At 42.2% G+C, this 24,996-nt stretch overlaps 1 protein-coding gene across 11 annotated transcripts in view; it reads right to left on the bottom strand.

Annotated features, from left to right (window-relative positions):
- CFLAR (CASP8 and FADD like apoptosis regulator) overlaps positions 1–24,996 on the bottom strand; it is a 45,000-nt gene that overhangs the window by 6,091 nt on the left and 13,913 nt on the right. For 7 of the 11 annotated variants that reach the window (XM_045806476.2, XM_045806471.2, XM_045806474.2 and 4 more), the window contains 8 exons: positions 22,023–22,431; positions 19,825–19,930; positions 18,153–18,288; positions 17,207–17,292; positions 13,606–13,663; positions 10,222–10,271; positions 9,416–9,497; positions 1,280–1,790 (listed from right to left, as the gene is read on the bottom strand). In XM_045806476.2, coding sequence (XP_045662432.1) covers positions 1,280–1,790; positions 9,416–9,497; positions 10,222–10,271; positions 13,606–13,663; positions 17,207–17,292; positions 18,153–18,288; positions 19,825–19,930; positions 22,023–22,303 — 1,310 coding nt within the window. In that variant the 5' untranslated portion in view covers positions 22,304–22,431. Of the gene's footprint in view, positions 1–1,279; positions 1,791–9,415; positions 9,498–10,221; positions 10,272–13,605; positions 13,664–15,257; positions 15,359–17,206; positions 17,293–18,152; positions 18,289–19,824; positions 19,931–22,022; positions 22,529–24,996 lie in introns of those variants that run through there. The other 4 variants (XM_045806478.2, XM_087862577.1, XM_087862615.1 and 1 more) reach the window with 3 other exon arrangements.

Raw genomic sequence — 24,996 nt, 5'->3', positions numbered from 1 at the left:
CAACTGAGTCTTATCCTGGAGACACGCCAGCGGGATGATAATGCACCTGGATCAGCTATGCAAATGCAGGAGGCATGCCAAGAACACTGCTGGCCCATGGAAAGCTGAGTCATTTCTACTACAGCCCACTCCTCGCTGCTGAGCCACTACTGAGGGGGTCGGGAGGGGGTGTCACAGGCCATGTGATATATTCCTGGGGTCCCCAGAGCTACCACAGAATACATTTCACACATGGCTCCGAAATGTCATTCTAAATTGTTATGAGGGGACAACTGAAAAAGACTGCTAATCTTACATGGAAATAACCTTCTTAAATTTTGAAAACCAGATCACCAAGGTTTGGTTTTCCCTTTGAAAAGTATTCTTGCCAATAAACATCAGAAATGTCTGTAGAACAAAGACTTGCCGATGTGGGGAGTCAGGTACCATTTTCCACCTACCAAACTGTCGAGACAGGGAAACAAAGAACACGCGGTGTCGGGCAGAATTCAGGGACACAAGCGCTCCCGTGCACAGCGCGTGTAACTGTCCTAGAGGACAATCTGGTAAGTTGTATCCATGCCTTTAAAAATGCATGTCGTTTGACACAGCAATTCTTCTGGGAATTTTCCTCGAGATAACAGTACGGATAAGCACAAATACTGAGCTCCAAAGATACTGAACGCTTTCCTTTTATGAAAGCAAGACACCTTCCAATGACTGAAAATGGGTCAAGTGAAGTACGCCACAGACATATTCTGGACTGCTCCGCAGACATTAAAATGGCGCTGTAAAATGATACACTGTTACACCAACGAAAGGCAGGTTATAAAGTAAGAGTAGATGATGATTCCACTTTGGTTTTAAAAACATTCAGATATGATTGTGCAGGTATCCAACAAAGATCTGGAAGGCAATACGCCAAGATGTGGCTCACAGAGACTGATCTAATAAGTAGGCCTGTAACTGCTTGTTATATTCTGCTTTGGCATTTATATTTCATGGGTTTTATTTTTAATAAGGAGGATGTACTGCTTTTGTCATTAAAAAAAAGATAATTAAAAATGTCTTTATTTTGTTGAACAACATCCAAACTACAAGCTGACTATCAAGTGACCTCCTGAAGCACAAAGCCCTAATGAAATGTCCTCCTCCTAAGGCAACCCCAACAGGGAATAAAAAATCCTCTTCTCCCTGAAGAGAAGAGCATCCAGCGTGGCACAGTGGTCATCTCCATCTTGGTAGCAAGAGAAGAGACAAGTGGTCCAGGGATGGGCCACAGCCTACCCAGGTGGCTCACCTTTCTTTCCCCAGTTTCTGGGAAAGGCACTGCAGGTACAACGACGGACAGCTGGAAGACCGTTCCAACAGGGACACGTCCGCCTTGCACAGGCTCCAGAGGAAGTCAGCTTCTCGGTGGATGGTACATGGCCCAGGCTGCTTGGCTTTGGATTCCAAGTTGTTGAGCTCTGGCCCGTCCACCTCCAGCAAGCTGCTGTTGTCCAGTGGGCTCTCTGATGCCACATAGTTCTGAATAAAAAAGAGCTTTGGCTTCCCTAAGAGAGAAGGGCATGCGTCTCCCATGAACATCCTCCTGATCTGATCCAAAGGGAACCCTGAGTGTGTCTGATCCACGCCAAACACACTCTGGGAGCCACCTCGGCTCACCAGGACACACACAAAGCTGTCGTAGTCTTGGTGTTGGGGCATGCAGGCAACTTGGCGAAGTATCTGGATTATACTGTCCACACTCAGATACAAGAAATACTGGACTTCATAGCCCAGGGAAGTAAAGGTGTCCCGAAGAAACGCTGGATAAAATAAACAAACACACACAGAAAACAACACTAGCGTGAGAAAACCTTAAGAGACACCGGCTAGCAATTCTAAGCATAGTCTGATCTCCATTACTTATCCATTTCTGCTTTTGTCCCTGCATCTTTTGAGGTTTTGAAGGACCTGAGCACCGGGTTGGAAGGAATCAACGTGAAACACACGACATTCATGTCCCAGGTTCTCGGTTACCATCTGTCCCTGCCTGAGGCGACCTCAGGCACATCTGGCCACAGGCATGGACTGAGTCCACTTCTAGTCCAAGGCAACCAAAGAGGGAACAAAACTTCTTCTCTTCAACCAAAACAAAGTTGGGGATTTTTCAAAAGGCTCTTTCTTAAACTAACACACAAGAATGTAGGAGATGGATGCGTTTGCAGAGCGTAGATCCAAATGGCTGCAGAGAGGATGGCCCGGGTCACGAGTTCCCTCATCCCCACAGGCTGTGGGCTGATACAGAGGCCCCACATTGAAGTCGTGACCATTTCCAGACTCTCCAGTTCCTCTCACGGCCTGCTTCCCAGTGTTACCTCTGACTGAGCAGTGGGAGCCCTTAGCTAAGACTCCCTGCAGTGCCCCCAAGATTCTTCTCCGCGTTTCCAGGAATCCTGGATTGACTTTGCCTGCAGAACAGTGGAAGGCAGAGGAAAAGGCCGACTTTATGCCAGACAAGCCTGCCTTCTAGCAATGACCTTACTACACCTGTGGGCTGCATGACCTCAAAGAAGTGGGTCTCCCCAGCTTTAAATGGAAGTGATGATACCCACCCTGTGAACGTGCTGTGAGGATTAAATGAGGTAATACAAATAAAGTTCCTGGGGCCCTATTCCCTCTTTTAAAAAATCTCGTTTCCATCTTTTAGAAATTTCTATAGTCTACCCAGTCCATTTCTTTCCCATCTGCTCAGTTTGCCTTCATTAGAGAAGTAAATACAGTCTCCTGAGTAAATACAGCCTCCTGCTTTGTTATATCTTTCTAATAGCAGAGACAGACATCTTTCTCTTCCTCATTAAAAATTTCACATCCCTTTGAGCCACCCATTAAGTTTCTGTTCCTTGTCTGAGGCATGCCTCCACTTCCTAATTCATTTGTAGAATTAGAAACTATTCTTCCCTAAGCTAAACAGGCATCTCTGAATTCAGATTGTTATCCAAACTCTTAGCCAACTTTTCTGGATTTCTCTCCATGTCTCATGACTCTTCATCCCCCGGGGTATGGTCTTCCAGAAGTCTACCACTGCTTCCACCCCAAATCAAACAACACACTAGTAATTAGAACAGATACAACTTCTACCAAGGAACACAAGGGCCCCATCTCATACCAGTGCAGGCATCACAGAAAGGAGAGGTAAATAACTCCCCTGAAATTACCATGTAACTGTTTGCCACAAATTGTCAACTCTCTGCATTAAATGGAAACAACATGAGGTCTGAATAGTCACAAATAATTCAAAGACTCATAGCTTCAGCCAATAGTTTGAGCCTTCTTGCCCTGAAAACTTCACCAACCACTAATAAACTATAAAAGTCAAAGTCAGCTATTGCAATTTCTCTTCTGGCTTCTCAACAGGAAATAGGAAGAGAAAGACAGAAAAAGGTACACAAACTTGGGTAAACAAAAAGCTGGAAAAACCAGCCACTGGACAAATAAGAGCTCTCCTGAGTGTTCTGAGTTAATTCACCGAGCCCCTGGGCAGTACCTGGATATGTTCACATCGGGTCTAGCAGAACTTCCCACTCAGGAGAGCTGGGATTATTTGTGACCCCACATCTACCAGATATGGCAGTTATAAATATGTCCACAAATTCTCTGACGCTCGTTCCTTAAAAAGGGTAATTCTCTGCCCCTTGAATGTGGACCATGCTTGGTAACTTATTTCTAATGAACATGGCAAAAGGGATACGATGTGACTTTCGAAGCTAGATCATAAAAAGGATACAGTCTCTACCTGGCTCTTTCTCTCTTTTGAACAGCTCCCTCTGGGGGGAGCCAGCTACCATGTCACGAGAACACTCAAGCAGTCCTGCGGAGAAGCTCGCGTGAAGAACGTGCACCAACTGCACAGCCACATGAGTGAGCCACCTGAGAGGACCCTTCAATCCCAGTCAAGCCTTTGGATGACCCCAGCTAAAATCTGACCACAATCTGCCAAGACACTCTGGGCCAGAAGAGCCCAGCTAAGCTATTCCTAAATTCCTGCTCCATAGAAACTGTGAGAGATATAAATTAATATTGTTGTTTTAAGCCACTAAATTTTGGAGTGATTTGCACACATTATTAGATTAATAATTCAACAGGTAAATCAGGATAAGGGAATGATAATTACCATTACTTAAGGATGTAGTTAGGCTACCTACTTTTCATCTGGCCCACAGGTAAGGGTGAAAAAAAAAAGAATTATATATCATGTAATAACGGAGAGATATAAAGAAGGTGCCAATCTCCTTAAAACCCCATGATAAATATTATGAGGGACATGAAGGACATGATACACGGGTTGCTGGAGAACCTAATAACAGCTCACTTGTCCCCACAGGATCTCACGGTGGTAGAAAAAGCCCACCAGCACAGCCCCCTGGACTTCACCTCAGCAGGCGTAGGAAAGCCTTCCATACCCGGTACTGCGCTCAGGTTGGAACACAGGACTGGACAAAGAGCATCCAGACAAGGACCCCAGTTCCATCACTAGTGTTTTATTCCCGTCTTCCTTTGAAGACTCATATGTCATGGCGTATTCTTTCCTCCAGGGGGCAGAGGCAAACAGGAAAACACCAGACTCAAAGCTATTGTTTACTTCTCTCAGACTGACTCACTTCCCTCAAAACCCTCCCTGCACTGATAAGATTTTTCCTCCCTTATCGAAATCCTCGAAACAAAGCCATAGTCTGTCTTTCCATGCTGGTGTGCAGGGGTCAGGGACAGAACAAGGGCTGTCCCGTGCCTTCCATCTCTTTGTTTTTTTCTGGCTTCCCTGTGGGTTCTGGCTAGAGTGGAGACTGTCACACAGCAGCGAGCAGGCAGCTGCATGGGACCAGCAAAAGAGGAACCAGTCTTGGAATCACAAGATCTAAGTTTAAATCCTGGCTCCTCTACCTATCCACTGGGTCTGAACCTTGCCTGGACCTGGGAAAACTAACTTACGCCAACAGAGGGGCTAGGAAGGGGATGGGAATCCGACGTCTGGGGCAGGAAGTGCTTACCTAGTAGAACAAGAATAAAGGGGAGGTAAAGCCAAAAACATAACAGGTTCCCAAAAGCCAGTAAGAACAGCAAATCTGGAGGGGCCTCAGACCAAGATGGAGCCTCCGTTAAATATCCCTCTGGCTGCACTGTCACCCCAGTAGACACAGCCTGAAGTCACTGTAGTCGAGATTTCCCATAATGTCACATCTTTCCTCTATCAGAGAGGGAGGACTGATGCTAGCTGGCATTTACAACTTTCTTGGGCCAACAAGAGCATGGATATAGCCCGGTCTGATTTATAAGATCAAGGGAGTAATGATGGGGTGGGTTTGAACAAATTAACTGTCTTAGTTTATTCATCTGTAATTAATGTTATTAATACTAATGCCTATACCATGTTCTTCAAAAGGTGCCTGTGAGGATCCGGTGAGATGTCTGTAAAGACACTTAGCAAACTATGAGTGCTTACTCAAATGTAAGATATTAATTTTAAAGAAAATAAAGGCAGGGATGCCTGGGCGGCTCAGTTGGTTAAGCGGTTAAGCGTCTGCCTTCGGCTCAGGTCATGATCCCAGGTTCCTGGGATTGAGTCCCGCATCCGGGCTCCCTGCTCAGTGGGGAGTCTGCTTGTCCCTCTGCCTCTGCCCCTCCCCCTGCTGATGCTCTCTCACTCTCTCTCTGACAAATAAATAAAATCTTTTTGAAAAAGAAAAGAAAGGAGCCTGCAGCACATCTCTCTCATGGAAGCTTCTCCTTAGAAGGGACTCCACAGGGAAGTCTCTCTAGCCTGCATTAAAATGGGCTGGGGGCAGTCAGATTGTGTCACATTTATCACAGGAGCTGCCTTGCCATTTCCCTCAAATAGGGGAAGAAAAACTTGGATGCTGAGTTTGGAAAATAAAACCTCAACAACTGCAGAAGTCACACTTCTCCTTCCGCCCGCCCTGGAAACCCCACTCCTGACCCAGCCCTACTTCTATAAACCTCAGCTTCCCAAAATGATGAGTTTTTATGTGGCTTTGCAGTTAGGACAAGGACTAGGGTCAGCACCACCCACAGCTTTGGGGCAACTGAGATGAAATCCAAAAAACTAAATACAGTAAAAAGTCGTGAAGCCATTCATTTAGAATTTGTTTTCATCTAAAATGAGTTCACATTCCTGTGCCTGGTTGGCTTAGTCAGTAGAGCATGTGATCAAGAGTTCAAGGCCCACCTGGGGTGTGGAGATTACTTAAAAATAAAATCATAAAACAAAATAAAATGAGTCTGCATTAATCTTGACACAATCTATAAAAAGAAGTCCATTAAATAAATGTATAGAATAACTAAGAAAGAGGGAGTGCTTCATTAGTCTATTTACCACTACTTAATGAGCACCTTGAATGAGCCCAGTTCTAATTACAATAAAGCAGACAAAGGGGCACCTGGGTGGCTCAGTTGGTTAAGCTTCCGCCTTTGGGTCAGGTCATGATCCCAGGGTCCTGGGCCCTGGGTTGGGCTCCCTGCTCAGCAGGAAGCCTGATTCACCCTCTCCCTCCACGGGCCGCTCCCCCTGCTTGTGCTCTCTCACTCTCTGTCAAATAAAAAAATAAAATCTTAAAAAAAAATAGGTATACAAATGGAACACAAGTTGGGCAGGATATTCTTAGTGAGAAGGGGAGTTCTGATGTCAAACATAAATGTGAAATGCAACGTTAAGACTTAAATAAGTTTCTTTATGGGAGAACTGCTCAGTCTTTAAGACCAATGCAAATCTCCAAAGGAGGAACAAACTATTCATCATTTCTCAAAATCGCTTGACCCCAAAACTCATGTTTTAAAAAGTTCCTCTTCCTATGTTGCAGAAACACTATATTTCATGTTGGGAAATACAGACGAAGTACCTGCCCTTCAAGGAGCCTACTGTCTAGTTGGGGAGCTTATAAATACGCACAAATAATGACTGACATGTCACACAGTACAGTGGGATTTTAGGTAAAATAAACGGTCGGAGGAGGGACCATCTGTGCTGAGACACCTGGAGATGAGATTGTGGTAAAGGCATAATTTAAGCAGGGACTTGACCAAACAGAAGAAAGGGAAGGCCCCCCAAGTAGGGGAGATGATCGTGAACAAGGACAGAGGAATGAGTGACTTAGGAAGCGGGTGGCAGAGTCAGCTTTGTCTAAGTCTGACTTTTCGTTTGTTTCCATAGACCAATTAAGGGGTTTGAATGGACAACCTACATTCACTCAAAATTAAACTACTTTTAATATACCTTCCTTTTAAGTACAAATGGTTACTAGTAATTCCTTCTGGACTAGCTTTTCTTAGGAGAAAACAGTATCAATAATAAGCCTGCCTATTGCATGTCAAAGAGGCTTTTGGGTACCTCAGGCAGCCTCAAAGTACTCTATCATGTATCCACAACTCCTCGTCCACAATTCAGAAACCCCAGAAGCTCTGAAAACCTTGTTCTTTTCCCCGATTCATTCTGTGGCAAAACCTTTCCTAAACCGATGAGAGGCTATTGATGGTCTTTATTCCACTTAGAGTGAACATCCATTCATTTTGATGTAGAAATGGTAATGTATGGGCTTAAGCCCTTCACAAGTGTGAACTCATTCACATCTCCCAGCCTCCCCAAGAGGTAGGTCCTATTATCTACCCATTTATAGAAGAGAAACTGAGGGGCAGCTGGGTGGTGCTGTCAGTGAAGTGTCCCACTCTTGATTTCCGCTCAAGTCCTGATCTCATGGGTAATGATCTCATGGGTCGTGGGATCGAGCCCACAGGTCAGCCTCCATGCTCAGGAGGGAGTCTGCTTGAAGATTCGCTCCCTCTGCCCCTCCCCCAATGTGTGTGTGCACGCACACTCTATCTCTCAAATAAATCTTTAAAAAGAAAAAAAAAAAGGAGACTGAGGCTTACAGGGGCTAGGAAAATACTCCAAGGTCACAAGCTAGGACATGGCAGAGCCATGATTCAAATGCACACAGTCCTATTCCAGGACCAACTCTGACCATGCTCCTATAATGCAGGAAAACACAAACACACATTCAATCCCAGCGCACAAGAGGCAAACACAGACCCCGGGTTTTAGTCACAAATTCACAGCAGGTCATGGCTTTATGATTCTCTTCACACAACAGATATACATCCTGCAGTTGGAAACTTTCTGCCAATGAATGAAACAAAACTGACTATAATAGAAAGTGGAAGACGAATACTCTCTTTTAAAGCAGGAAGTTACTCATTGAGGAAATATTTTCTCATTCTTATATCGGTACTAATGGCTAAGAGAGAAAGGACACTTATCTATAGCTGAGGAGTCAGCACATCTCACCTCTAACCAGAAATAGGACATGAGAAAAATGAGATCATATCTGAAATCCTGGGAAATTCAACCTAATATTTGCTAATTTGACCTTTTCTTAGATTCTCTTCCCATGGAACTCGCCATGGTAACATTTTAAGCGAGCCTAAAAGACAGATCTGACTCATTCCAAGAATTCTGAAAAGCAAGAAAACTGTGGAAATGGGATGACCAACCCTTCTGAGGAAGAGATAAATAATTAACCATGTTCTTTCACAATAAGATTCTTATTCTCTCTCACTCATCACCAGTGATTGATTCAGACTGAACAGGACATCCAGCGACAATTGAGCAAGAGAATCAGTTCAGATCCAAAGAAGAGTAACACACAAAGTACAGACTGAGGCCGCCAGCCCAAGGACAGGACGGCAGAACTAAGGAACACGCTGCCTCTAAGCGAACACACATTTATAACAGTTTTAATTTTTCCCCAGAAGAGCTTCCACAGTCTATCTATGGGAAATGATGGGACATCTGATAACACCGAAGCCAGAAAGCCTTCCATTTTCAACCCCACTCTGGATCCCAGGACACCTCCCTGCCGCAGCACCCCGCATGAAAAAGCAAGATTGAAGCTCCCCAACTTTCAACCAGTCACACCTTTGTGCCCGAGACAATGCTATGTGCTCCCCAAATCCCCTTCCCTTTTCTTCCTGGCACACAGCCAGGCTGAGTTCCTTGTCTACGGCAGTTAGGTGGGGCCCCACGAGTGAGTTCGACCAATGGAATGTGGGTGGAAATGATGCCCCTCACTTTTAGGACTGGTCCCTAAAATCCCTTGTGAGATCCTCGGCGCACTTCCTTCATCCACCAGCCAGATACAGAGGATCCTGGGGAAAACCCCAAGGCTTCAGATGATGAAGTCACTGAATGATCACGTGGAACGAAGCTCACTCCAGCCTAATCCACACTAGGCTGTGACATGAGAGAGACCGCTCACTATGGAAGCCACAGGCTGCCGCCGCAGTTTATTAAAACAGCTGGTGCTGATCACTGATGAACACAGCTTGTCTGGGCCGTGACCTCACTGCGGAGCATCCGTTAATCTGCAGCGTCCATACCCACCTGTGTCATTGCCAATGCAGTCAATTATCAGGCAGATTCCTAGGGGCTTGCTCCGCATCCTGTAGCTGTCTTCTGGTATGTGCTGGAAAGGAAGGCAGGGATTGTTAAAAACTCCGGACACAGCTCTGTTTCCAGAAGGTACCACACATACATCATCTTTTCTTTTGGATTTCCTCAAACGTCCTGTTGCCAGGTGAGTCATTCAGTAGACACAGCCTGAAGTCACCACAGCTGACATTTCCCATTAATTTCACATTTTTTTCTCTGTTTAGGTAATGTGCTGAAGACAAGCTGTCTCGGTATTTAATTTTAATGAAAATCACAGTCTCTTTACACATGACTTAGCTCTGCAGGATGAAGACAATTTAAAGCTGAGAGAAAGGATGGGTCACATGTTTCCACAGTAACCTGAGGTTATACAAGTAGTATCTTTCCAAACCAGTACAAAAGGAGGCCTTCTAATGCCTCCTTATGGAGAAGGGGTTTTGGCCTTTAAAAAAGAAGCCAGAGCAAGTCAAGGTTCGGTGTCACTGCTTACTTATATAGTCAGCAATCACTCAGCTGAGAAGAGAACTGCCACTCTGGAATTTTCCCACACTCCAAAGTTCACGAATGCAATCCACATCAACATTTTCCCTTTGCTCTATCCAATGTTCCCCCTTGGGAGAGCTCCCAGGAGAATGGCACTGGCAGCGTCCTATTCTTGTCACAGAGAACTGTTAACGGACAGATCTTTTAAAGCAGTCAGTGCTCTCCACAGACACTGTGCATACAGTACAATACCAGATCAGATCATTGTTCTGTACCCGCGGTAGGAATGCTCCTGATTCCTGGATGGACGCCTTCACTGATTCTCCTGGCGGATGAGAGAGAAATCATTTACAAAGCTGAAGGAGAACTGAGCCCGCTCCCAGGCTGTCTGGGTTTCTTTATCTCTCAGCTGTTCTCTTCCCTTAGTTCCTTCCCCTTACTATCTCTTCCAACCTCACACTGAAGAATCTAACTGATAAGAAAATACATGCCCCCATGCTATGCAGGGGGTAGGTAGAAAAATTGCTTAAATAGCAAGGGAAAAAAGGCTTTCCCTTGCCCTTCTCCAGGTGAGGACCAGGTGACTTGATGAATTTTTAAACAGATAGGGAGAATCCAATAACCTCACCACCCAACTATATTGATAGCTTTCTTCCATGTGCTGAAACCATGGGCAATGCCTGGAGGGGACAGCCTTAGAGACTGCAGAAAAGGGAACATTTCCTTGTATCTGCCACGTGTGCAACAGATGGCCATGTTTTCCTAGTCCAGGGATACTGAGAGGTCATAAAATAAAATGGCAGTGGCAAGATAAGAGGACAGTGAGCCTAGCAAATGTAGACGAACCTAAAACCAGTAACATTAGGTAAAAATCACTTTATTAGCTCAGAGAGGTGGAGAAACCACCAGTTTTGAAGCCATAAATGGCTGGCTCAAACCCTAGCACCATCACTGAGGAGCTGTGATCTTAGGGAAGGTTCCTCCGAAAGTCTCAGGGTGTTTTGCTTTGTTTGGTTTTTAGGTGCCTAAGATGAGCATACCAACATCTACCTTTTAAGATTGTTACAAAAATGAGAATGTCTGAAGACAAGCAAAGAAAATGCCAGTATTTGTAAGGTTTGGGGGAAATGAGTACTTTCAAGTGTGTAAGTTAAAATAGTCTTTTTAGGAGCACCCAGCTGGCTCAGTCAGTAAAGCATGTGACTCTTCGATCTTGGGGTTGTAAATTCAAGCCCCACACCAGGTGTAGAGATGACTTCAAAAAAATAAAATCTTAAAAAAACAAAAAAGAAACAGTCTTTTTAAAGGACAACTGACATTACCTTTTAAACCAACATTCTGCTCCAGAAATTTATCCTAAGGAAATAACAGAGCAAGTATGCAAAAATATCTACCGAATAATTGTTTATAACGGGCCTCAAACTAGAAAAATACTTAAAAATCCACCAACATGAAACTGGCTAAATAAATCATGGTACATATAATGGATACTATACATGTTAAAAAGGATAAGAAAGATCTTTATGTATTCGACATGAAAAGATATGCAGGATATATTAACTGATAATGGATTATTGAATAACATGGGTAATATTAATCCCAGGTACTTAAAAATATGTATTTGTATGCATATGCTTACACATATATATGCTTAAAAGTAAGAGTCTAGAGGTATACAAATGTTAACAGTGGTCATCTGATACTTGGGATTAAAAGGAAATTTCTCTTTTTCATTTAGTATTTAAGCAATCATGGATTAACAGAATAAAAAAACCCAGAAAATAATCTATGTACTATACCTATCTTGGGTTAAGGCACTCAATAAGAGCTTAATAAATTGTAGTGATTATCATCATCATCATCCAATCAAAAGCTTTGGAAGTCCAAATTAATATGAAAGCTTTTTTCTTTACCAGCAAATAAACCAGGTCCAGGCAAAAGCAGGTCCCTAGCTCTCTGAAGGATCACTATGGGTGTTGGGAGCCTCACCCATCTCACCTGTGTCATTACGTTGTGTTTTTTTTTTTTCAATTTAAATTCAATTAGCCAACATAGAGTACATCATGAGTTTCAGATGCAGAGTTCAGTAAATCGTCACTTGCACATAACAGCCAGTATCATTACAATTAAGGAGAAGCCTGCCATCAGGGAGCTATGGAAAGAACACCAATTTGGTTTTCATTCCTATCCGAATCTACCAGTTCTCCTGTTTTCCTTTTAAACAGCTTTCAGAATGCTAATTTCACCACCTCACCAGTGTTTTGAGAAACACGTTGTCACTTCAGGAATAAATTCACTTCTCGGTAGCTTTTGCTGGAGAGCAAAATACTAGGTAGGGAATGACAGGCATGAACAGTACCATCTGGCGAATCTGGGCAAAATGCTTCTCAGTTTCTAGATGCAGACAGACAGCATGGAGGCTGACTCAGAAGATTTTGGCAAGGGGCCTGCCACACAAAGAAGGCTTCCTTCGGGCCACTGCTCTACTGGGAACATTCGTGATTCCCACCGCACATGGGACAAATTCCAAGCCCCTCGGGGAAGACTGAGCCCTCTTCCCCTGCCTATTGATCCCTGCCTCCTGGGGTTCTGAGGCACAATCAGCTACAATACAGCGTGAGACCAAGTCTCAGCCTTCACTTCAAGGAAGTGAAGCAAAAGAAGCACAGTTTTTAAAAAAATGACGTTATGAAATCAAGTGTTGATGTTTTAAGAAAGAGTCGTATGGGTCGAAATGACTAGTTTTTTATTGTATTTTTTCTTTCTTTTTAGGAGTAGGGGAATGTCATCTGTAGAGTATCTAGATTTATTAAATGAGGTATAAAATAGGGGTGCCTGGGTGGCTCAATCAGTTAAGCATCTGCCTTCGGCTCAGGTCATGATCCCAGGGTCATGATCCCAGGGTCATGGGATCGAGCCCCACATCGAGCCCCACATTGGGCTCCCTGCTCAGCAGGGAGTCTTCTTCTCCCTCTGCCTGGCACTCCCCCTGCTGTGTGCTCTCTCTCTCTCTGAAAATTAAATAAATGAAATCTTTTTTAAAAGTGAGCTATAAAACAATATCCTAGTGACCTTTCTTCTTCCTGCTGCCAGATATCTGGTTTAGCATGGTTCGTTATCATGGCTAGATTAATGTTTAACATAGCCTGGCTAGAGTTCCACTTCAGGAATAAATAGCACATCTCTTACAAATATAGCCAAGGTGGGGCGCCTGGGTAGCGCAGTCGTTAAAGCGTCTGCCTTCGGCTCAGGGCGTGATCCCGGTGTACCCGGATCGAGTCCCACATCAGGCTCCTCCGCTATGAGCCTGCTTCTTCCTCTCCCACTCCCCCTGCTTGTGTTCCCTCTCTCGCTGGCTGTCTCTCTGTCACATAAATAAATAAAATCTTAAAAAAAAAAATTAAAAAAAAAAACAAAAAAAAAAGAAATATAGCCAAGGTGATGAAGCTGATGGAGGAGGTATTTACATTCAAATAAGCTAATTCAATAAACAATTAGAAATGCCAATGGCTACATTTTAAGAATGTAACTGCTATTTATTTTGAAAGCTTAATCAGAATATGTAGATAAAGAAAATGGCCAACTCCAAACACGCAACAATTTGTACTCGAGTTATCAAGCATTTATAAAGAACGAATATAAAGAAAAATTGGCCTTACTTTGCAGGTCAAGTTGTCCCACATTGAGTCTGTGTTCTTTACTTCTCCCATTCTGGAGCTTCAAATATAAAGAATAAGTCACATACCCTGTTAGTTTTTTTTCAGAGGCACTTTATGTCACACCTCTTTAAATATCTCAATAGAATTCTTACCCAGGAAAAAAATAAAAGTATCACATTCACAGTTAAATAATTTAAAGAAGAATAGCCAGAGCAGCGAACCGCATAAATCCCATATTCTACAGCCAAAGCACAAGGCAACTTTTCTTTTTAAAAAGCGAAAATACAATGAACATGCAATATGCTAAATTAGCTTATTAGAATGTTTTAAAACAGCTCAATAAAGTCAGATGTCACGGCATTGTCGAGTTGCTATAATTGCTCCAAGTCAGAACAAGCTGTTGGAACATCAGGTTGACCTTCTACCTGGTCCTTTAACACAGAGGCAATGTACGTACGATGATTAAGAATGAGAGTTCTAAAGTGTTGGCGAGGACGGAGAGAAAAAGGAACCCTTAGGCACTACTGGTGGGAATGGAAATTTGTTCGGCCACTGTGGAAAGCAGTATGGAGGAGGTTCCTCAAAAAGTTAAAAATAGAAATACTATTTAATCTAGTAATTCCACTCCTGGGTATTTATCCAAAGAATACAAAACACTAATTCAAAAAGATATATGTACCCCATGTTTATTGTAGCATTATTTACAAAAGCCAAGATACAGAAGCAACCTAAGTGTCTGTCAGTAAAGAAGAGATATGGATGATATACGTATATATACATAATATATCATAAATAGGAGTATTACATATACGGAATATTCTATATATAATGGAATATTACACAGCCACAAAAAAGGATGATACTGTGCCATTTGTGACAACATGGATGGACCTAGAAAGTATTATGCTAAGTGAAATAAGTCTGAGAAAGACAAATACCACTCATATGTGGCATCTTAAAAAAATGAATAAACAAACAAAAAGCAGAATCAGACTATTAAATACACAAAACAAACTGATGGTTGCCCGAGGGGAGGGGGATGGGAGGTCAGCAAAATGCGTGAAGGCTTCCAATTCTGAAGGCTTCCAAGTCACAGGAATAAAAGGCACAGCATAAGGACTATCATCAATGACATTAGCTTGTACGGGGACAGATGGTTGTAGCTATACTGTGGTAAACGTAGCATCATGTATAAGCTTGTCCAATTACTATGTTGTACACCTGCAACTACGGTATAATTTTTGTGGCAACAATACTCAAAAACAAAGACAGTGGGGAGTTCTCGCCCAGACAAACCTGGCTATGAATCCTGATTCTGCCACTAACTGTGTAAGCTTGAGCAAGTTATTTAACCTCCATGTTTGTTTATCTTCAAAATGAGGATAATAATAGTAGCCATCCTATAAATTTTTTGTGAAGATTAAATGTACACAAAGCACTTTCTGATGTGCTAGCATATTACTGTTTTTCTATTATTGTGTTTCTACAGTGCCTAGCTGCACATAAGCCACGTGTGGGGTTGGTTCTCAAAAATCAGCTACCAAAATAAATAAATAAATAAATAAATAAATAAATAAATAAATAAATAATAAATAGCTACCAATTCTGTGGGCTAGAATGAAATTAATCAGAAAATGAAAGATTGAACCGACCCTTGCTCTTCTCAGATGACAGGTCCTTTGTAAGGCACATATACCACATACTGCAAACCATCTGATAGGTTCAGCTTTCAAATGACAGTTCTCCTCTGAAGCTATCCTAGCCAAAAGAGAGAAGTACACTATTCATTAAGCTGTGTCTGCAGCTAAGTCTGTGTGTCTAAAGAAAAACATGTAAGTTGCTTTTATCACTAATCATACGTGACTTAGCCAGAGGCTGATAATACTATATAGAATTTGGAACCCTACATGGATGTGCAATCACGTTTACGTAGCTATTAAAGAAATATAACATCAAATCAAAGCTAGATTTAAAAAGCATTGTATTGCAGAGTGACACAACATTTTTATTCTATAATATGTTGTGTCATGTGTCATTTAATGTCACTGTAATTTTTAAAACACTTTGCACTCTTGTATGAGTTAACATCCAGGTATTTACCTCCTCGCTGAATCCATGTGCCACAGTGTCTGCTTACTAAACGAATTAACGATCAGGGTCATAGATCAATACAGCAAATTAAAGGAGAAATTTAAATACAGAGCATGTGGATTCCCAATAGGCTACACAGTGAATATAATTACTTTCATCAACAAAATAGAAAGATGATAGTAAAAATATGGCAAGCTTTTAACCAATAGTGACAGTATAATTTATATTAGATATACAGTAGTAGAAAAAGCTCAGAAAATCTGGATCTGAATCCTGAATCAATTTTGTTTCATGACTTGGTATCATAGAGATTCAGAAGGACAAACGGAAGTGTATTTGATTCTTTAAAAAAAAATGACAGATACACTTAAGCTGTGCCATGACTGTGGTAGTTTATTAAATATACCATGGTATAGAGGAAGGAACATTGACGCGGCCCATAGAGCTGGGCAATCACCTAATGTACTTTAGGCCTAAATGTCCTTATTTGTTTGATGAGGGGGTTGGACAGTATAATCCTCAATACCCATTTTAGCTCTGAAATTCTATTGCTCAAGGTTATCTCGCACAGCTCACATTCTTCATGAAACTATTTCTATTACCGGGGTAGTTAATGTTTTCCTCACACGTTTATGAAAGCTTTTATAATCTAACCATGAAATTGCACTGTGACCTAAGGCCTAACTACAAATTCCACATATCTTTCTAGGCGGATGAGGATATTATACTAGGATTAACTTCTCAAGATAAAAAACTAACCAAGAACAATTATGATAATACTTTGCACCATATAATAACACAACAACCAGAAGTGACTATGTGACATTTATGGTCACGAATCACTCACTCAGTAATATAGCCCAATAACAAAAACACTTCTGCTGAAATTGTTAAAATAAGCCCAATAACAAGCAAATGCACAGAGAGGTAAATATAAGGATATTTATTTTCAATCATTGCAGTAACACAAGATTGGAAATGATCTGTAATATACACACACAAGAAAGGGCTACGATACACGTTGTGAGACATCCAGGAAGTAGAACTATATACATCCATTAAAAACAATGACTGAATAGAGGCGGGGCCCCTATGATTCATTTGGAAAAATTTCCAAGAATTCCCAGCTCAGACAAGGGGCACAGTGTTCCACCATTTGCACAAAAAGAAAAAAACAAAAGTGAAATATGGTATGTGCATAGATTATCTCTGGATGTTTACAGAAGAAAAGGGTTAACAAAGCTGCCTCTGGGGAAAGGAACTGGGGTAAGAGAAAACATACTTCAAAAATTCTTTTAATACATCTTGAACTTTCTCTGTATTTTCCAAATTCTCTCAATGAACACAAGTTAGCTTTGTAATCATAAGAAGCTACACATATTTTTTTAAATGCACATTTCTATCACATTTTTTTCAGACATTAAATGAAGTACACGCTGTGAGAATATATATATTTTTATCAAAGTCCTGCAACTGTTTCTGGAATTCTGTACATTTGCTCCAGACTCACCCTTAAGTTACATGAAGGATCCTTAAGACTCAGATTTGGGAATGATGCTTGAAGTGCATTTGTATAACTTGTTCCAGCTCCTTGAGCTGTAAGCAGAAGAGAGGTATTGACTTAGGATTTAAGTTCTTGTCAAATGAATATTCAACAATGGCTCAGTTCAGTCAATCATCCATCTTTCAAAATACCCTAAACTCTATCTAACTACCTGACTAAATTCAAAATATTGGATCAGATGATTCTCCCACTGCCGTTAAGAAAGGACTAAAATGCTACACCGACCCTCGATCTTTTATCGGTCATCTGTGGGGAGGGGGATGTAGATCCCTGGGTCTCAGCTATGCCCTCTAGGCTGTGCCTCTATGGTGGCAGTGGACTGCTAACAGAGCCCAGGCTGAGGCTGAATCTAAAAGACAATGGGGGAGGGGTGGCACGAGAAAGAAGGCCACTGTGAGTCTGGTCCCCCTTATGGAGGAAGCAAAGTTACCCTTTTCCGTGAGGAGGTTTGGTGAAACTCAGGACACACACAGGGCAGCTAGGGGATCCCAGTGACAGGATGCCACCTGGAGTTGGATGGAGGTCAGGCCCAACACTGGAGCAAGACAGCAGGGTTCGACATGCACTCGAAAGCCCTATGTGTCCACAATGCTGCCAGCCTGTGCAGAAAATGGGGGTGCAGACTATTTCCTGAAGGCCGGAATGTTAAGAACTTCTCGGCAGCGTTTTGCAGAGGGCTGAGACTCTGTGATCATGGGTATAGGGTGACGAAGTCAGCAGATGTAGGATATGAAAGATAGAAAGGGACGTGATCTCTAGCCACAGGCTAGTGGGGGCTGTCGACACTCGGTTCTGTTCCCTCCACGCATTCGACAAGTGAATCTTTACCAACCAAACCTCGGATGCATAGGGTACTTTCCTTAGGCCACAGAAAGGCCAAAATTCTACTTACCCGACTGCTTGTATTTCTGGATTTTTGTCTTCAGGTCTACTCGGTGGATGTTCTTCAGGCATTTTTCTAGTAAATCCAATTGATCCGGAGCAATCAGACTTAGTTTCTCTAATTCGATCACAAGATCTAGGAAACTCTGAGAGAGCAACCAACAAAAAACAAATGTCAGTAAGGCTGCTCTTAAGCCCTAAATGCAAATCTCAGGCTGTGTGATTTGTAACAGCAAGAAAATGTGACAAGAGGAGCCCCTTCCATGATCTTCAGTGATCCTAAACCAGACCTCTCTGTTTTATAGTCCCTCCAAGGCCAAGAGCAAATTATACTCCTGGATTTTACTGAGAAAGAGGTGGTTAAGTCTTTTGGTGGACAACCCGTCCCTAGGTTGGGGATAGACACATGGGCCATTTATGACATCAAGAAGTACCACGAGAGGGCAGGCCTAAAAATAAAATCCTCCTGAGTTCATTCTCTTCCGAAAGATATTTCCGGCTGATATTATAACGAAAAACTCTAAGGGCCTTCCTAAAAAAGGGAAGAGAGAAGATAGCTGGGGACAAGTCTCTACTAGAAAAATCCCAATGATGTAATTTTGAAGCTCCTAAAGTATTTTAGTCAATGCTGGACATTCCAACTCATTCTGACTCAGGAGGTCTGAGGGGGCAAAATTTAAAAGTTAGGGTATATTGCTGTCACTTGCCCTGGACCGAAGAGATTATGAAAGAACTGTATTTCAGAAACAGGCATTCCTTTCCCTTCTGTTTAACATTTGATTACTGAGGCTCTATAAATTTATGTTTTTACATCATCACCCTCACGACATTGATGTAAATGACCAGCAGATCAGCTGATCCGGGGACACCAGAGAAGTTCTGTTTTTTCATTTTCCTTCCCATTTGATGCATTTGATGGTGGGGTCATGCAGTCACCTTACCTGCCTAGATTTCAGAAACAAAACTACAGTGATTAAAGAACATGAGGAAATTCTCAGGCAACCCCTTACCATAGTCCTCAAAGGCAAGTCCTTCAAAAACATACTGTCATAATCTAGTGACCTGAGGTTTTCCTGGCTTGTCCTTAGGCCAGCAGTATCACATAGGGCCAGACAGAATTTAAATACTCCAGCAATCACATCCCTGAGATCTTGACTGCTACCTAGCTTCCAACACCAAATCTCTACTTTTGCCATTCCCTGAATACGTGAGTCACAAGTACCTTCCCCCAGCTCATCTCCACATGGAGCCTAATGACTTCACACTGGCCTCGAGCTAGCTGAGGGGACACAGATGCTGTGGGAGGGCAAGACGGGAGTGGACTCGTACTTCCCACCTGTTTGCACTCAGCATGAGCAGATGGGACTTCCTAACCCTCCCAGATGGTCTGCCAAACGGGGGAGAGAAACTGATGCCTAAATCAGGCCTCTGACTTTTATAGAAATAAGGATAAAATACAAGGATGAGAGATACACCCGGGGCCACCCTATTTCCTCTCAAAGGAGAGACCGATTCTCTTCCTATCAATGTTAAGAAAAGACCTTATTCTTCTCGCTTCCTACCTTCACCCCCAGCTTGGGCCTCCCTATTCAAGGGCCCACTTCTCTCTCTCAACACCCTAGAGAGTACCCCCACCTTCTGATAGGCTCTTGGGAACATGAATCAAGAAAAAGAACACTCACCTTATCCTTGGCTAACTTTTTTCGACCAATATAATCCCTCATGAGGAAAAATAATGAGGACAGATCAGATTTTTCCAGATTACCACCAATCTCTGTCATCAGCACCCTGTAAACCAGACAAGTTTTTTTTAGTAAATTCAGATACCATCCTAGTGAAAACACCAAGAGCCTATGCTTCCGCTATGCCAACAACCGGTTAAAAGGCTAGTTCAGGCCCCCATCTGATATGCACCCCCATAAAACAGAAAGCCTAGGCCACCTCAGGAAGATATCTTAAAGGAACTCAAAAAGAAAATTCACCCTGCCCGTACTTTCAATAGGAAACAGTACCTTTCTTTCCAACTAACTGCTCTAAAAACAGCTCAGAGAATAAAAACTTCCCTAAAGAATCCCCTACTCCCCCAGATGTTACGATGAAGTAGGTGAAGAACATATATGACTAAGATGGAAGACAGAAATAGAACTCGAAGTGGTCTTGTCTTCTCTGTTTTACGAACTCCCAGGGGCTGATGCTGCTGCAGACCCAGGGACCATACCTGGAGTCGCAAGCTTCTAAAGCGAAGTTACACCCGTGATATCCTGGCCCACTCTTGAACTCGAAGAGTAAAAGGCATCTAGAGCCTGGGGACTGTGACCATAGATGTCTTTGTCTAGAAAGCTCCTCCTGATTCAGTCACCTCTGCTCCAATGGGAGCCACCATCACACTGTATCTGGGCTCCCAGGACACTCCGTGGTTGGCATTATTGCCTTGACACTGTCATCACTGCTTAGAAGGCTGTTTTCTCAATGAGGTTCTCAAATTCTTGAGGACAGAACATGCTTCGTTCATTTTGCTCTAGCGCTTACCAAACACTTGGCATATGTTGACCCAAAAGAAAGGCCACTAAACAGATGCACTGATGAATCTAGAATCCCACTGCCCAGCCTCTCTGCCCACAGGCTCCGAGGAACTGTCTCTACTCACCATTGCAAAGAGACAGGAAATGGAGAGTGCCCTAACTTATTCACTGAAACCCAGTGCCTCTGAAAAAGTTTTAAGAACATTACGGACATTATATGATACTTGAAGAGGTGGCAGATGGTCGAGAGTAACTACAATAATAATAATGAACCCCTGCATTTGTAGAGGGCTCCACAGTTCTAGAAGTACTTCACATACTAAATTATTACAATTGATCTTCACCAACAAACTTCCGAAATCAGTTTTCATTATTTTTAGCTTTACAAGTAGGAAAATGAAGCCCCAACCAATGTTAGTGGCTGGCTCAGCCTATGTGGCCTGTAACTGGTTGTTCTGGGACTTAAATAGGCCTCTAGACCTCAAGTTTCAGACACTTTCCAAGGCCTATGCTGCTTCCAACTCTCTTTACTATAGTTCTTGATAATGTACATCTTCTCCAAATAATGCCTCACTGATATAACTTAAGGCTGGTGGTTTGGAGAAAAAGGAGCCATTCATTTAAGGTTACAAGGTATCATCCTTTCTCCAGAAATGCAGCCTTTCTTGTGGCTTCTGTGCTCCGCTGAACCTCCAAGAGAGTAGTATGTAAACAGGAGGAAGGAAAAACTCAAAGACGGTCTGAACTAAAGGGGACTCCAGGGACCATTCCTCTCTGAACTGAAGGGGGCCTACAGCTGGCTAATCGATGGGATGTTCATTCTGCATCCCTGGCCCACCGAGCCTCTGGGGGCAAGGACCTCATACGAACTCACAGAAAGGCAGCCCACCTCACTAACCTCCTTCGCATGGGAAAGACCAAAGGGGACTCAGGAGGGATCACAGAGCTCTGCAAAGGTCAGGAAGATCACCGTCAGACTTGTTATTTCCTTTCTCAGAATTTGCCAGTCTGACATCACAGAAAATAAGCTAGGAAAGACCACGGCAGGTCTCACATTCAGAGGATGGCAAGAATTACTAGCTCCTAGTCATTCTCATCTCTCTCATTCTATCTATCAGGCAAACAAGCACACGCTACCCAGCCCTTCCACTTTCTTTATGATCTTCTGCCCAATTACTTTTAGCAAAAATGTTCAAAGACTTCAAAGGAATGAGGTAACATCATAAGGCAGGTGAATCTATGGGTAAAGAAGGTAACATCATTGCTTTTCCTTACTGGCCTCATTTCTATTGTTCATAAGCCTAGACCACCTCACTCCCTCCCACCAGGTCCAGCCTTGGGAATTGCTCATGAATTACCTATAGTCTGAAATAAGGCGAGGGTGCCTGAGCAGGTGGGTCTCCACGGCTTTTCTGTCCATCTTGAAGATGCGCTTGAGCAGGTCAAACCGCCTCACCCTGTAGAGCAGCTCCGCCAAGCCCATGGCCGACAGCATTCCTCTCTCGCTTAAAATATCCAAAAGGTCCCTGACGTTAAGCGGAGCAACATCTGCAGCAATGTCCCGGCACAAAAAAAGAAGCATTTTCTTCTCGTCTTCATCAAGGGCCTCTTCAACCTGATGGATGACCTCAGTAGACATCCTGCACAGTGTCGTTCCAAAACACTGCAGTAATAAAACGCCGCTCTAGTCAACAGAAGGCCGTGAAGTTGCTGACTTCATTTCTGATGGTTTTCTTCATTTCTTTCCAAAACCTTTCCAATGGAGTTCTGTGGTTAAAAGGGAATTTTTTAAATCCTCTTATCAAAGTAACTGATGTCTCAGATTCAAGGTTTAGGCTCTTTCTTTCTTGCTGGTCTCTCTAGCCTAGCAGATTAAATTTACATTGTTAGGTCTATAGAAGGCAGACAAAGCAACTGATCGAAAACCCAAAACAGACAAAGAAGAAAACCTACATTTTAAAGGAAATGAAACCAGAAACAAATTATCTCCCAAAAATCCCACAGGCTTTACCAGAATTTATGAGAATGTCAAATACAGTAAGAAGAAAATCACAACGAGAGAGTTAATAACTAAAGGGCATTATGAATAAACTTGGTGGGAGGAGGAAGAAGAAAAAGCCCAATGACTAAGCTGCTAAATGGACTAGAAAAACTGGTGTCACATGGTTAACTCCCACTTTACGTGCGTGACACCAACCAGGTAGGTTTGAACAAATATGGGTCTTGACAAGAGACCTTCTGCAGGTATCAGAACTACTCCCTTTTCTCCCAGTTGTCTCCTACTCTAAAACCCCTCGTAAGCGGAAATCTCTGCTGCCATCCTCCCAAAGTCCCAGGTCCTTTTCACAATGTCATCATGAATGCTCATAGGACCTGACCCGTTAGCTGAACAAAGGCCTTGTCAAGTTTTGATCACTGCTTCAGACCCTGAGCCCGTAAAAGTGCCAGAGGCCCCTTAAGTCTCAATACACTGCTTCAGGTCAGCAATTATCACAGGAGTTGCTGATGGTATCGGTGGAAGGAAGGAAGCAGAACAGAAAATCTGGGGAAAGTTCTTGGTCCCAGGGCTGGACTTGAGTGGGAGCAATGGGAGGTAATGCCATAGGTGTAGTCCTAACTGCTTCCATTGAAACTCAACCTATTCTTCAAAATTTAAGATGCAAATGGCAGCCCCTGTCTATTCTATTCTAAAGTTTCATAGCAAAAAATAAATAAAGTTGCATATTTTATGCAACTATATTTTATGTTAAATAAACTCTTGCATTCTGAGAGAGTACCTGGTCTATTTCTATTAGAGAACATTTAAGGTTAAAAGTTAATCTTAGCAAAAAAAAAAGGAAACAGAACTACCCTGTAAGTTACTGTTACCGTTACTTATTTGTGTACAAGGGTATTTATATATTTATTGAGCTATGTTTAATGAAAGAAACACTGAAGCTATTTTATTTATTTATGTACAATTCCAGTCCACAATAGATTTGAGGCATCTTATAATAGCAACACTAAATACAAGAAAAATTTTATATGAGACGAGAGGGAAAAATTAGTTTAAAAAACCATTACGTTAGCAAGTTGAAATGGGGTGAAAGGATAAAGAAGACAAAGCAAATATGCAGGCCGGAAAGGTCTAAACAGATTTTAGCAGACTGTGAATTTGTCCAAGTTTCCTGGCAGTCAAAGCAAAAAGGGGTATAAGGGACACTAAACAGTCAAAGACAAAAAGACAAAATAGATTCTTAGAGTAAACACAATTTCCTAGAGACCCAGAGTTCCCCATCAATGAAAATATTAATAACCATTTTAGTGTCTGAAAGTAACAAAATCAAATTAATTTTAAATTTTATTTTATTTTTCAAAAATTTAAAATATTTTAAAGTAGACCATTCATTTACATCCTTCACATTGGCCTTCCCACAATAGGGCTAAGTGGGTGAGTTCTTAATAAAAATAGACATTTTACCTTATGTATACTTGCTAATCAGTATTGGTGTGTCTACGCCAATTCTGTGCCCACTCATCCAAACTTCACTTAAAGATAGCCATTATGAATAACTGGAGAAATGGAATTTACTAAATGGCTGCTCAATGAATGTAGAAAAACTGGCACTCAGACTACTTTATTTTTTTTTTTAATCTGAAAGCTAAGTAACAATTTTATGCATTTCAGGGACCCTAAACTTATACTTTATTCACAGGCTAACAATACCTTAACCTTACCACTAGTTTCCATGGAAGGAAGAGAAGTACTTATTCTATTGACTAAAAGTCACAATTTTGTTAGCAGTTGTTATCAATCAACCCATAAAATATTCATATACACTAGAAGGTATAAAATAAGTAAAGAGGTGATTAAACACAGAAGAATAAATGAGATGTTATCCATGTTCACAAGACTTATCTGAAAAAGAACCTAAGAGAAATCAAATGTTCAATTCCCTATTTTTATTTTTTTGAAGATTTTATTTATTTATTTGAGAGAGAGAGAGAGTGCACAAGCAGGGGGGAGGGGCAGAGAGAGGGAGAAGAAGACTCCCTGCTGAGCAGAGAGCCCAACTTTCCACAGTGGGGCTCGATCCCAGGATGCCAGGATGCCAGGATCTTGACCTGAGCAGAAGGCAGATGCTTAACCAAATGAGCCACCCAGGTGCCCCTAATTCCCTATTTTTAAAAACAGTAGCCAATTTTTGTGATTTGTAGTCATCAATGATACAACAACGCCATCAAGAAGTTAACATTAGATAATCACTTTTTTAAATATCTGCTCAAAAAAAAATTATCTGCTCAGTTCATTCCCTCCAACCATTATACCAGGACTTTCTGCTAGTCACGCAC

This window comes from Ursus americanus, chromosome 1, assembly GCF_024610735.1.
Source record: "Ursus americanus isolate L20-20 chromosome 1, mUrsAme1.1.p, whole genome shotgun sequence".
NCBI lineage: Eukaryota > Metazoa > Chordata > Mammalia > Carnivora > Ursidae > Ursus > Ursus americanus.
Note: the sequence above shows the minus strand (reverse complement) of the source record. Positions and strands in the feature narration are given on the sequence as shown.